Below are 13,906 nucleotides of genomic sequence, written 5' to 3'. Positions count from 1 at the left end.
TTCATAAAAATAAAAATAAAAATTAAAATTAAAAAAAAAAAAAAAAAAAAAAAGCACAGGAAATTTGTGGAATAATCTCCAAAATTAGCTTGACTAGACTACTGCATATGCTGGTCTCTAATACGAAGATTAACAGCTCTAGAAGCCATTGCTCTCAAGTTTACTCTGGCTAAGGAAAGAGAGCTGCTGGATTGCTCATTGGTTCTTCCCCTAAAAGCCTCCATGAACTCTTCTCTCAGCAACCTTGATTGCTCATCGGTTCCCCTAAAAGCCTCCATGTACTCTTCTTCTCTCTGCAACCTTGATTGCTCATTGGTTCCCCTAAAAGCCTCCATGAACTCTTCTTCTCTCTGCAACCTTGATTGCTCATTGGTTCCCCTAAAAGCCTCCATGAACTCTTCTCTCTGCAACCTTAGAGCTATTGCAGCATCCCCGTTTTGGCCCGACACCCGTCTTCTTGTTCTCACCCTTGTGAGACCCCCAGCAGATGTTCTCTGTGGCCTTTGAGCTATTGCAGCAGCATCCACCTCATGTTGGCGCAATATATTCTCTCTTCTTCTACTCAGACTTGTATGATCTGTAGTTGATATAACAGATCCTCTAGCATTTCTAGAACTTCGATTCCACATATTATTATTATATATGGCTGTTTCTGGGATTTCAGCAATCTCTCTTGTATCTCCAGCACTTGGATTCCATGTTTCTGGGAGTCGAGCTAAAAATGGAGCGCTTCGATCATTCACTCTTCTTCTCACACTTGTATCTCCAGCACTTCGATTCCTCAGATTATTATAAAAGGCTGCTTCTGGGACTTGATATCTGGCGGCTTCTCGACCATTCAAGGCTCCGGCTGCCTTCCTTGCTTCTACCTCTTGTGGAAAGAGAAGCTGTATTGTGTTCCAGAGAACTGTGTTCACACTACAAGATCTTCCATTGCTGCAAATTCAAGCAAGAGATACAAGTAAACCCCAAAATTTATTTCAATAATATTAAAGCCTCTAGCTAATTGGTTTTATATTAAGTTACCTTATTAGTTGTCTGCACTTTGGGCACTTTCTCCCACATTTGTCCGCGGCAGACCTCAAACATTTCTTACAAAAGCTACAATTCAAGAGAACTAACTACTCAGCAACTAATTGATCAACTAATTGGACTCAACAATGAGAAACCAAAGAAACTAAAATTGCATATAAAAAGTACGATTGATTTGAAAACATAAAAACGTTGTGTTTTCAAATCGTAGACTAGGGGTACGTTTTCAAACTCAAACTATTAAGGGTTCATTTGAGAGTGCGTTTTTTAAAAAATAATCTGCGTTTTAAAATCAAATCGTAATTTTGGAGTGTTTGGAATTGCGATTTTAAAAATGCAAATTTTAAAATCGTGAAAAAACCTGCGATTTCTATAAGCTAACTAGGGAGTGCTTATTTGACAAAGTGCGAATTTAAACCAAAATCACGATTTCCCTTAAAACAATATTTGGCGCAATATTTAACTATTTAGTCATGAAACCACAATTATATGCTAATGTTATCCAAACACTCAATTGATAAAAAAAAAGTACTTCTTAACATGTTTTACCAAACGCCTATGCGATTTTAAAAAGTAGCGATTTCAAAAACGCAATTTCTAAAATCGCACTTATTGGAATCGCACTTCCAAACAGGCCCTAACCCTAATTCATCTGTTTAAAAAAAAAAAAATGATAAGAAACAAATGCATGATTGGTATTGAAATTTCAGGTCTTGTTGGGTCAATAATTTGGACTTTACCTGTGTCCACAAGGAGTAGTACTAGGTTCGAAGCAAATCTCTAAACAAATCTGAAAGCAAAAATCAGACCCAATTAAAATAAAAGAAATCCCGATTTGCTAAAATTAACAAAAATGGAACAGTTTGAACCAACAAAAGCTACTTACTGCGCAAGATAGCTCTTCTTTTAGCCTATCCATGCAAGGAAGAGCCGAAGTTGAGCAAGAAACACCAGAGTTCTGTTCAGATGATTCAATTGCTTCGATTTTCTTTTCATCACTCACAGGAGTTTTCATCTCTGACTTCTCTTTCTCACTCTCTGTGCAAGAACAGTACCCAAAAGCAATTTAATTTCTTTCCTTTACAGCTTTCCCAGAAGCCAAACGAGAGATTTTAAAAACAAATCGAGAAATTAATACCTTTTCTTACACTTTCTGCTTCTTCTAGATCGAGAACAACTGGGATTGAAATTGGACTCCTTCTCTGAGTCCTGCGTTTTCTGAAACACATAAACGTGTAGTGTAACCATAAATTAGTGTCGTGTTAGAGGAGTCAGTTATTTTCTTAATAGAGTTAGAGTTTTAGTCCGAGTCTATATCAATTAGATAAGTTAGATTCCTAGTTTAAATCTTATTTCATTCTTCTATGTAACCATACTTCTATTCAAAGGAGACCTAAAGAAATATGTCTAGTGGGTTCACATCAAAATCTTAAGAGAATTAGGCCCGATGATTTTCTTAATAGAGTTAGAGTTTTAGTCCGAGTCTATCAATTAGATAAGTTAGATTCCTAGTTCAAATCTTATTTCTTTCTTCTATGTAACCGTACTTCTATTCAAAGGAGAACTATCAATGAAGAAATATGTTGAAGTTAATTACTTTGTTACTAGTGGGTTCACATCAAAATCTTAAGAGAATTAGGCTCGATGATTTTCTTACCAATCAAACAGAAAATTTTTTTTTTTTAAAAAAAAAAAAAAAAAAAAAAGCGTATTCAAAACAAAAATAAAATAAAAATGGTTCAAAAGTAATGGCTGGGATTGTTGACATTCTACCTTCTTGAATTGGTGGGTGGGGTCTTGAACTGCAAATCAGAGCGTCTCTTGCACTTAGACTCTCGATCGGGCGTGTCCTCTACGACAAGGCTGGCAAGCAAAATAGCCTCTTCGTCCCAACCAGCCATGGCGGCCACAGATTTGAATCTGGGGCTGAATAAACCGTCCACGTTTTGCCCATGTTCAACTGGGTTTTTGGGGTCTTTTGGACTTTCTTCTGGTTCTTCGCTCACCATTTTTGTGCTAATTCTGGTGGGTTTTCGGATGTGAAAATGAAAGAGGAAAAAAATCGAATCTCTTCTTCTGCGGAGAAGAAAAAAGCTTAGAGGACGGAGGAATCTGGGTATGTCCTTGGAGATCCCAGCTTTTCTAACGGTCAATTTTTTTTTTAAATCAGATGCGGTTTGGCTTCTCAAACGGCTATAATTGTGGAGGATTGTAAGAGAAGTATACATACTATGCGAGCGCTCAAACAACTCATGTTCAGTATCCCTTAATCTGTCACCGTTGGATGGCGAGCAGCTGATGATGATGATGATTTCTAGGCTTATAAGGAAATTTAATAACTGGGTGCATTGGCTTTATTTTTATTTTTTATTTTTTTTTTAGAGGGGGGCTTGGTTCAGTGAGTAGGGCTTGAGAACTTGGGCTTACAAGTTCTCACCAAAAAAAAAAAAAAAGGAAAAGTTTCCAACCATATCATTTTTTTTTAAAAAAAAAAAAATTGTGTAAGTTTGGGTGTGGTTAATGATTATTATGATAACTTTTTTTTGGGTGTGATTAATGACTGATCCAAAAAAAATACCATAAAATCTGATTTGCAAGGTAAGTTTCCAACTATATCATTTTTTGAAATTGTGTACGTTTGGGTGCGGGAACTTTTTCATTTTCATGGACAACTCAATAGAGATTCGGTGCAATATTTCTAATCTATTGCATTACAATAGAATAGGGGTATACGAGGACAAGAAAGGGTCTCATCTACTTGGGTAGGGCAACTCAAGAGGTTTATTTGGTCAAATCAGATAACTCAAGTTATCCTACCCAAGTAAGTGAGACAATCCCCAATAGTCGAGTAATATATTTGATATACACACCCATATGCACCTTTAGTGAGAGCCCCTCACGGATTGTTAATAATTCTTTTGTTATTTATAAATTGATTAATAATCAAATAAATCCTTCAATTGAAAAAAGAAAAGAAAAGAGTTTTTATTTATTTATTTTATTCTTTTCCTTTATACTTTCAGATCCTTATATGAATTAAGAATTAGCATGATATGAACTTAGTTCATTAGCACAATAGAATAGGGGTCCATGAGTGAAGAGAAGGGTTTCACCTACTTGGATAGAGCAGCTCAAGTGGTTAATTTGCTCAAATCAAATAAGTACACAGATAACTCAAATTGTCCTATCACATACTTATAACCAATGGTGGTGCTACCCTATTGTAGTGCAACAAGGCAAGAGTATTGCACTGGGAGATTTATGGCTAATCAAAAAAAAAAAAAAAAATCAGCAATTAATTGCTACTTATAATTAGAGATTAATGCCGATGTGACAAAGTGACACACAACACCAGCCTTTGTATGAGTCTCAAACCATGAATACTGCAACAATGAACGGATTTCAAGGCAAAAATAAATAAATAAAGAAAAGAAAAGTTTTCAAGAAATAATTAAAGGAAACGAAGAAAATAACACCACTCCACAAAATAATGGCCATGGTCTCCCATCAACATGGTTTGTGGTGTTCAAAGTAGCAGCCTTGAAGCTGATAATGATATCACTCTTCCAAGACTAAAATGATTTGGTGTAACAGATCCTCTAGCACTTCGATGCCGCGTACTATTAGGTGTTTCTGGGATTTGAGCTGATACTGCAGCATCCTCCCAAGCACGGCTCAATACATTCTCTCTTCTTCTCACATTTGTTTCTCCAGCACTTCGATTCCTCAGATTATTACAAAAGGCTGTTTCTGGGATTTGAGAACCGGCACCGGCTGCCTTCCTTGCTTCTTCTACCTCTTGTGGAAAGAGAAGTTGTATTGTGTTCCAGAGAACTGTGTTCACGGCACGAGGTCTTCCATACCTGCAACTTTAAGCAAGTAAATTAACCCATAATATATTTCAATTATATTAAAGCCTCTCTAGCTGATTGGTTTTATATTAAGTTAATTACCTTATTCGTTGTCTGCACTTTGGGCACTTTCCCCCACATTTGTGGATGGCAGACCTCAAACATTCCATACAAAAGCTACAATTCAAAAGACAAATTGATCAACTTCTGAGACAGACATACGATTTTAAACCAAAATTACGATTTAAAAACATAAAAATGTTGTGTTTTCAAATCGCGGGGCACGTTTTGAATTTGAATCATACCCCAGTTCATCTTTTTTTTTTAAAATAAAATAAAATAAAATTATAAGAAATAAATGCTTGATTGGTATATTGAAATTTCAGGTTTTGTTCAGTTAATAATCTGGACTTTACCTGTGTCCACAAAGAGTAGTACTAGGTTCGAAGCAAATCTCCAAACAAATCTGAAAGCAAAAATCAGAACCAATTAAAATAAAAGAAATTCCAATTTGCTAAAATTAACAAAAAGGGAACAGTTTGAACCAACAAAAGCTACTTACTGCGCAAGATAGCTCTTCTTTTAGCCTATCCATGCAAGGAAGAGCCGAAGTTGAGCAAGAAACACTAGAGTTCTGTTCTGGTGATTCATTTGCTTCGATTTTCTTTTCATCACTCACAGGAGTTTTCGTCTCTGACTTCTCTTTCTCACTCTCTGCGCAAGAACAGTACCCAAAAGCAATTTAATTTCTTTCCTTTACAGCTTTCCCAGAAGCCAAACGAGAGATTTTAAAAAACTTTTCAGAAAAACCCGAGAAATTAATACCTTTTCTTGCAGTTTCTGGTTCATCAGGATCAAGAACAACTACTGCGCTTGAAATTGGACGACTCCTCTGAGTCCTGCGTTTTCTGAAACACGGAAACATGTAGTCTCTTTTTTTTTTTTTACATGTAGTGTCTCTTCAATTGCCAATAAATTGACCAAAGAAAACGAAAGAACAGAAAATCTTATGTAATCATAGATTAGTGTCGTGTTAGAGTCCAATAACGAGTCAATATCCAAGTCCAAGGTTGATTTAGATTCTTAATAGAGTCATAGTCCCAGTTATTTTCTTAATAGAGTTAAGAGTTTTAGTCCTAATCGATCAATTAGATAATTTAATTCCTACTTCTTTCTTTTCAAAAAAAAATTCCTACTTCTTTCTTCAATGCAATTATCCAACCATAATTCTATCTAAACGAGAACTATCAATGAAGAAATATGTTGAAACTTATTGTTATTACTAATTAATAGCATTAGGCCCGGTGATTTTCTTTTCCTAATTTTCTTACCAATCAAACAGAACATTAAAAATAATAATAATAATAATTTTTTTTTAAAAAAAAAGAAAAGCGTATTCAAAACAAAAATAAAATAAAAAATGGTTTTAAAGAACAACTCATGTTCGGTATCCCATAATCTGTCACCGTTGGATGGTGGCGATCAGCTGATGATGATGATTCTAGGCTTATAAGGAAATCTAATAACCGGGTGAATTGGCTTTATTTATTTATTATTAATTTTTTTTTGGAGGGGTTCTCAGGAGTCAAGTTAATTGCTTTTTTTTTTTTTTTTTTGGTTACTTTTTGAAGGAATGCTAGGCTTACAAACAAATTTTACAGGAAAACTTTTACAAACTGATGTGGCACAATATAATTGGATATAAGATAAGTTCAAATTTTAAAAAACCTAATCATGTTGTACCACATCAGTTTGTAAAGTTTTTCTGTAAAATTTATTTGTAAACCTAGTACTCCTCTACTTTTTGACTTATATTTCCTTGGTTGTGAACTTGGGTTTACAAGTTCTCATAAAATCTGATTTACGAGAAAAGTTTCCAACCATACCATTTTTTTGAATTTTTTGCAAGTTTGGGTGTGATTAATGATTATTATGAGAACTTTGTTTGGATTGATTAATGAGTGATTAAAAAAAAAAATCCCATAAAATCTGATTTACAAGTGAAGTTTCCAACTATATCCTTTTTTGAAATCGTGTACAACCCAACAGGGATTTGGTGCAATATTTCTAATATATTTGCATTCCAAGAGAATAGCCAATTGGGGTATATATAGGGGTATGCAAATGCAGAGAAAGGTCTCACCTCAACCCTCCCCTGCACTCACTCACATACTTCTACCCAATTGTGATGCTACCATATTGGTGACACAGGACACAAGCCTTTGTAGGTAGAGTCTCAAACAATGAATACTACAACAGTGAACGGATTTCAAGGCAAAATAAATAGCTTTCAAGAAAGAATTAAGCGAAAGCAAGAAAATAACACCACTCCACAAAATACTGGCCATGGTCTCCCATTAACATGGTTTTTGTGGTGTCCAAATTAGCAGCCCTGTAGACTGTAGATGATGATATCAGGCTTCCACCACTCCATAGATATAAGTATTTATCTAAGCATATGATTCTTATGTAATTTTTATTCTCAAGTGCATATGTGTTGGGAGAATATTGGGTTTGAAAGAAACCCTTATCCAAAATTCCATGGATACACATTGGACACTATTATCATTTCTGAAAAATTGTATCTGTTTAAGTGTATCTACAAAAGAATCCATCAACCCATCTATACAAAAGATTAAAAAAAAGAAAGACAGAAGCAGAAGAATAATTTATCTCACAATGTCATGATTTATGAATTCCCTCCATGCTCTCTCTAGTTTGTCTCATCTACATCATGCCAAGGCAAACTCTGGGTCACTGGGTCTGCAAAATTCCTCAACACGTAATCACGGAGGCCAGTGTCCTTGACCTCACAAAACCGGCTCGACCAATCCGGGGGCTCGACAGCTCTAGTTCCCAAGCCAGGGGCTCGATCCTTGGACCCTACATTTTGGTCATCCTGCCAATCAGCTACATAGGTAGCCACCCTCCTATAGAATTTCTCCTTGAACACTTCCCACACTTGGTACTTATAGTGATTAATAGCCAGCACTCCCCTGTCCACGTTCACATACTCAAAACCATCCCTCAAATGAAAATGGTGCACCACATTAATCAATGTGGAATTCAATGCCTCAGGCCTCACTATACTCTTGTGCCTCTCCGAGATACCCAATCGGCACGTGTACCCGACCGTCACCCCTTGCGGCGGAACTTGTTTGAGCCCCGACGGCCCATAACTGTAGCACGACACCCGCACCTCACCAACATAGCTGTAACTAGATTGATTTTGTAACACATCATGTAGCGCCAAACCTGATGGCAAATAAAAGAACTCATCCACATCAATAAACCCGACCCACTCACACGTGTCCCGTGCCCGTAGGGCACAATGGGCGAACCCGGCTTCCTGCGTCTTGATCCAAGGCCACACGTGCCGGGTAATATTGTAATTAGCGTTGGCCTTGGATAACAAGGCTATCACATTTTCAATATCGTCATCGCTATTATTGTCGTAGATAAACCAACGTTGTACCCCAATTTGGGCATGGTACATGACCCATTCTTTCAAGAACCGTGCCTGATTGCGCAGCATGGTGCATACGCACATCTCATGCTCTTTTCGGGCAGGCGGATCATGTTGCGATCGGAGCCCCGGACCCAGACCCGGAAACGGCCGGGCTATAGAGTCGAATGTTCCTCTACCTTTCACTCTAACGGAGACCTTAACCGAATTGTTCATCATCCTAAGTGGGCTACCACTCAAAACACTAAGAGGGGTTTTGCACCGTACGATCTCCTGGGCGACCGATACGACGTCGGACCTCAGCAGAAACTTTGGTCTCTTAAAATCCCAGCCGTAAACGCACTCGTATCTGGAAGATCGCCCGAGCCTCTCGGGCCGTAGATTGAGGCCCTTCACGAACACAACCGTGGTGTTGTCCCTGTCGATAAGAGCTTCGTAGACGAGCGAATCCCACATTTGTGTGTGGGGCCCAGCTGAGACGTGGCCGTCCGATTTCGAGGCAAGCGAGACGGTGAAGCCACGTGGCGGAACCACGCACCGCACGATCTGATAATCATTGTCGCCGTCCACGCTAACGGGAGGCTTCCTGAGCTCTCGCCACGACGGGTTGGCAGATAAATAAACGCAGTCGAGGTCGTCTTTGGTAAATAAGCGGCCCGAAGGAGGGTAGTTCAGCAAAACCAGAGCCTGATCAGGAAGTATAACCGTTTCTCGAACTGAGATCGACGGCGTCAACGGAGAGTCCCCGGACATCGACTCCATAGCATTGGTCGGACCTCGCCATTTTAAGACCACCACAGGCGTCTCTGTTCGCAAAACATAAAAATAACAAAATACTTAATGATTTAATCAATTTTCAAAAATATCAAAAAAGAAAAATTCAACAAATACAACCAAATCAAACTACGATAAACCCTCACATAAATAATAACAAAAATAAAATAAAATCAGAAATTTTAAAATTCTTTTTATGTACCTCCGAAGATGAGGCGAAAGGTGGAGAAGGTGAAACCAGTGAAGAGGACGCAGGAGAGGACGACGAAGAGGGTGCACCAGAAGAACCTGCTCCACGAAACGACTTCTCGCTGTTTCTTAACGCGATCCTTCGTCGCCGCCATCGCCGCCGCTAAAGGCAGAGACAACACTAGATTCCGCAACACGTACCGCTTCTTTCCTTTCATTCATTTATATCTTGGTTCCTTTGTAGTGGATTTTCAATTTCAGCAAAAACTTTCCATTGGGTGCTCGAAACCTCCGAGGAAAGTTTCGTGTTTGTGGAGAGGGAAAGAGAAAGAGAGAGAATATGGGAGAGAACGGGACGGCCACATCGGATTAAGGCTTTGTCGTTTCGGCCGTTCACGTCGGTTTATATGCGGTCGCTGTAGTGTATGTGGGTGGCAATCTGGCGCTGCCTGTTCTGTTGGGGGAAGCGCTGACCTACGAACCAGGTCACGACACGTCATTACGAGTCCAGGAGTGTCTGGTCATTTAGACATGATAATTGGTACTTATCCGTAATAATCGAGAATAAGATGAGATTTTGTGATTCGTATTGAGGAATGAACCCACATCCATGGGCAATTTCAAACTGAAAAGATATATATTAGTAGCGATATCATCGGATATTTTAATGAATGAAGGTTTTTTACAATATATTGACAAATGTTAACAAATTGTAAAAGAGCTGTAAATTAAATTATATATTTAATTTTATTGTTATATTAAAAAAAAAAAAAAAAAAACTCCGTAGGATGATATCGAGCAAATATAGTTTTGATCTTATTGTAGACTATACTTGTTTTTAACAATTTATTGACACATGTCATTAAATGATTGCAGTCTCGTCCGTCATTAAAAAAAATTTAATACTTATGAATTACATGCTAAGACATGTGAGCAAGTTGTAAAAGATATATAGATCAATTATAGGTCTAGCATTATTGTTAAAATGAACACACAAATTGTAATAATTTAAAAAATAAGTGAATTTGATATAATATTTTTTGAGGTGAAATTCGATATAATTAAACTTCATAGTTAAGTTTGGGATTAAGATCCCCTAAATTTTTTTTAAAATTTGAGATTCTTAAATTCATAAATTTCAGCTATTTATTCCATTTAAGAGTCTAAAATAAGTCATGTTTCAGAATTTAATAAGGAAGTCACCTCATTAAATTTTCTTGAGGATAGCTTACTCATTAAATTCTGAAACATGATTTATTTTAGACGCTTAGATGAAATAGACTACTAAAATTTATAAATTTGAGAATCTTAAATTTAAAGAGAATTATAAGAGATCTCAATCCGATGTCAGGATTACATACAAGAGAGTGCAAGATTGAATCTATAAGGAATTCAATTTTAAATATAACCAAAGAATGATTAAGTCATATTACCTCTTCTCTCAACAAAGGAAAAGAAAAAAAAATTGCGAGATTTATTTGTCTACCATAGAAGAATTTTTATAAGCTTTTTAATAATAATCATGATTTGGTTTTGCTAGAGCCATCAAAAACTAAGAGGATGAGTGTTTTTTCCTCTCTTTTTTGGGTATTATATATTCCATATAATATCAACTTTCAAAATTAATGATATATTTTCGAAATGGTACTCTTACGATGAAAAAAATATATATATTATAAAAAATAAAAAAAAACAAAACAAGAGAATTTTTAAATTTATGTCACCAAATTTTCATACCAAAAACAAAAGTCTCCAAATCACATTATCAAACACAACCATTCATTTAAAACGTTTCGTATATATATATATTGGAGAAACGAGAACAAAGTTTTGGTATAGTCGCACATGTATCATATTGGATACCTTTCGTGTTGAATTTGTCGATTCCCCTTCACAATATAAGATTTAAAAATTCTATCAGGCCACTTTTTCCGGACGTGGGGTCCTACTTAAAGAAGTACATAATCCTAACTCGGCCACGTCATCTTAAAGAAAGAAATGGTCCAGATTTTGAGAAGCTTCTGAAAAGACGTGGGTCGGGTGTACCTGGGTAAGGCACATCTATTTGCAACAAATCAAATCACTTTTTCTTTTTTCCTAGTGTTACGACTTTGAGTTGCTCTAGTCCATGTATCTTCCACCAAAGAAATTTTGGTAATGATGGGGACAATTTTAATCATGATCGATTTTAAAACAAATGTATTGTTGTAATATTTATTAATCCAATCATAGGATCCTTTAAAAGATTAAATTTTGTTTTGTTCTATTTAACATTATTTGAATATGGTATCACTTTATTTAAAATTTTAAAAAATATATTAATATATAGTCCATAAATATGTTAAATATAAGAGTCGTGATTCAACCAACGCCAGCGTGCATAAACACTTCTTGCACGCCAGACAAATTTTATTATTATTATTTTTTATAATATTTTAATTTTAAAAAAAAAAATTTGTCTGGCGTGCATAAATTGTTCTTGCACGCCGACATTGGGTTTATTATCACCCTAAATATAATATAGTCATTGATTGAAATGAAGAAGGTCGGCAAGGTCACTAAATAGTGTTTCTCAAAAGTTTCAAAGAGAAAATAGAATGGATAATTGATTAATTATTAATCAACTTTGATTATAATCATAATTTTGCCCTTTTTTTTTTTTTTTTTGGCATGTCAGCACAAGAGGAGATAATTTTACCTCGATTATAGTTTCAAATCTTATCCACTGTTTGAATTATAAAGTAAAAAGGCATACAGATTTTTGAATGATCTTAATAGGAATAAGGATGAAGTTCCTACAAAATAGACAGAAAATGTCACTAACTGAATAAGCTCAGGCACCAGATATTCCGCAACAAGATGAAAAGTTGTATAAGGCTTCCATAGACATTAGTTTTGTTAATATTAGGATTATTATTCCGATTAGGATTACTTGTTGAGTTGGATTTGGTTTGATAGCCTATTTAAGTGACTTAATTAATAAAAACATCCTCAAAGATTGTGGGTTTTGTAGCCTATTTTCCTTTATTAAATTTATGGCAGCTTAAAAGATTTAAAATTTACGATTTAAACACAATTTTTAATTGTATTCGATAAAATTTGACATTTAATAGTGCAGTTTAGTCTTTAAAACTCACTAGACAGATGCTCATGTGCCATGCAAAGCAAATAAGAGCATGTCTGAAATTGTGTTTGAGATATAAAATTTTTAAGTCAAAAAACGTTTTTTTGGTAAAAACTTAATTTTTAAGCTTTTACCAAAAGTACATTTTGACAATTTTTGAGTTTTTTGAACCCTTAAAAGCGCTTTCAATTCTTTTTACTAAATTGACTTTTTGAGTGTTAAATGCAGTTTTAAGCCCCTCAAATACACACATAAATCGACTCTAAGTGGTCCACTCTCTTTGTCATAAGGCAAACAATCAATCAAAGCAAATCAAATTCTGACATTTAAATCTATCTCACCTATAAGATAAAGCTACTTTCCTCAGGAACAATTGTCTAATTTGCACAAAAGTGCATCACTATCTATATACCTCATGACGTAACATCTTCCAAATTTCATAAAGGAAGAACAAGATTTTTTTTTTGGAATGAAAGAACAAGATATTTTAGGCAGGCAAATTAAAAGTATATAATACCTCATGATGTAACACCTAATCTCAAAATTTATTCACTTTTTTATTTTTAAAATATTGCTTCCCCACAAAAAGTGCTGTTCTTTATTTATCTTAAAAATAATAAAGGTGGCAGCTCTTTTTTTTTTTTCCTCCAAGAAGGTGAAAGAGGCTTTTCAAATTAGGGATTTGTAATTTACGCTAATTATGACTAATTTTTTATTTATCCAAAAAAAAAATTGTTTAAAAAATTGTTTAATTTATTTTTTTATTTTATTAATTTTAGTTTTTAAGAGAATAAGAGTATTATATATAAGAATATAATCAACAAAGTGGTCATTTTAGCATACACATTAATAGTTTTGATGCGTCACTTTACCACACTTTAAACTTCATGTGCATCTTTTAAAAAAAAAAGGCTGTTAATTGATGAGTTTTTATTTTTATTTTTTCCCCTTTTTATTTATTTTTTTACTTTTTATTTTATTTTTTTTACTTGGTCACGATCCTTTGGCTAGATGAGCGGTGTATTGTACCTAGTACCTACATGGCTACATCGGACCGACCTGTTGGAACTGTCCTTGGTTTCTAGCACAATGCTAGCCAAAACTACTAGCCTTTTTCAAGTTGATGGACGAGGCAGATCTAGAAGAAGTGTTGTGTTGGGGGTCTAAATTCTAAGAGCATCTCCAAGCGTATAAGCAAATTACTCATAATAATTAAACTTAACAATTATAAGTGATTTTTCGTCTCCAACATTTTTTTTCCTTTTAGTATTAATAGTTTTCTTCTGCCTAATTATTGTTCACACAAGAAGTTTTATTATTATTATTATTATTTTCAATCTCCCTCTCTGATCGCTCAACACCCATGTTTTTTGATACAAAAATGGACAAATTAGTGCATTGCATTGATGTTAGGGTAATTAATTATTCCATGATCAAAAATCAGGTGTAGCGACTTCAATTAGTGCGTTT

The 13,906-nt window shown here is 35.3% G+C and overlaps 3 protein-coding genes across 3 annotated transcripts; all 3 read right to left on the bottom strand.

The window, feature by feature from the left end:
• Positions 1 to 62: 62 nt before the first annotated feature.
• On the bottom strand, positions 63 to 3,168 carry LOC132182236 (uncharacterized). Its single transcript, XM_088516500.1, has 6 exons — positions 2,806 to 3,168; positions 2,171 to 2,250; positions 1,919 to 2,070; positions 1,773 to 1,822; positions 1,027 to 1,101; positions 63 to 936 (listed from the first exon to the last, which is right to left on the bottom strand). Exons 1-6 carry the CDS (start codon positions 3,039 to 3,041, stop codon positions 99 to 101), a joined length of 1,431 nt encoding a protein of 476 aa, XP_088372626.1. The 5' UTR covers positions 3,042 to 3,168; the 3' UTR covers positions 63 to 98.
• A 1,390-nt stretch (positions 3,169 to 4,558) lies between these two features.
• LOC148586038 (uncharacterized) lies at positions 4,559 to 5,808 on the bottom strand. Its single transcript, XM_088516876.1, has 5 exons — positions 5,709 to 5,808; positions 5,446 to 5,597; positions 5,300 to 5,349; positions 4,986 to 5,060; positions 4,559 to 4,895 (listed from the first exon to the last, which is right to left on the bottom strand). Exons 1-5 carry the CDS (start codon positions 5,806 to 5,808, stop codon positions 4,559 to 4,561), a joined length of 714 nt encoding a protein of 237 aa, XP_088373002.1.
• A 1,533-nt stretch (positions 5,809 to 7,341) lies between these two features.
• On the bottom strand, positions 7,342 to 9,669 carry LOC148586037 (glycosyltransferase family 92 protein RCOM_0530710-like). Its single transcript, XM_088516499.1, has 2 exons — positions 9,326 to 9,669; positions 7,342 to 9,155 (listed from the first exon to the last, which is right to left on the bottom strand). The coding sequence occupies exons 1-2, from the start codon at positions 9,528 to 9,530 to the stop codon at positions 7,597 to 7,599; spliced, it is 1,764 nt and encodes a 587-aa protein (XP_088372625.1). The 5' UTR covers positions 9,531 to 9,669; the 3' UTR covers positions 7,342 to 7,596.
• Positions 9,670 to 13,906: the final 4,237 nt, after the last annotated feature.

The sequence above is a fragment of the Corylus avellana genome, chromosome 5 (assembly GCF_965113065.1).
Source record: "Corylus avellana chromosome 5, dhCorAvel1.hap1.2, whole genome shotgun sequence".
NCBI classification, from domain to species: Eukaryota; Viridiplantae; Streptophyta; class Magnoliopsida; order Fagales; family Betulaceae; genus Corylus; species Corylus avellana.
Note: the sequence above shows the minus strand (reverse complement) of the source record. Positions and strands in the feature narration are given on the sequence as shown.

Bases quoted from the DNA above. Each gene is read 5' to 3' on its own strand.
- LOC132182236 (XM_088516500.1), bottom strand. From the start codon at position 3,041: ATGGTGAGCGAAGAACCAGAAGAAAGTCCAAAAGACCCCAAAAACCCA. The intron at 2,071-2,170 runs GTATTAATTTCT...GTTCTTGCACAG, and splicing joins AGCAGAAAGTGTAAGAAAAG to AGAGTGAGAAAGAGAAGTCA. The intron at 1,102-1,772 runs GTAAAGTCCAAA...CTTGAATTGTAG, and splicing joins ACTACTCCTTGTGGACACAG to CTTTTGTAAGAAATGTTTGA.
- LOC148586038 (XM_088516876.1), bottom strand. From the start codon at position 5,808: ATGTTTCCGTGTTTCAGAAAACGCAGGACTCAGAGGAGTCGTCCAATT. The intron at 5,350-5,445 runs GTAAGTAGCTTT...TTTTGCTTTCAG, and splicing joins AAGAAGAGCTATCTTGCGCA to ATTTGTTTGGAGATTTGCTT. The intron at 4,896-4,985 runs GTAATTAACTTA...TTAAAGTTGCAG, and splicing joins AAGTGCAGACAACGAATAAG to GTATGGAAGACCTCGTGCCG.
- LOC148586037 (XM_088516499.1), bottom strand. From the start codon at position 9,530: ATGAAAGGAAAGAAGCGGTACGTGTTGCGGAATCTAGTGTTGTCTCTG. The intron at 9,156-9,325 runs GTACATAAAAAG...TTTTGCGAACAG, and splicing joins CTTTCGCCTCATCTTCGGAG to AGACGCCTGTGGTGGTCTTA.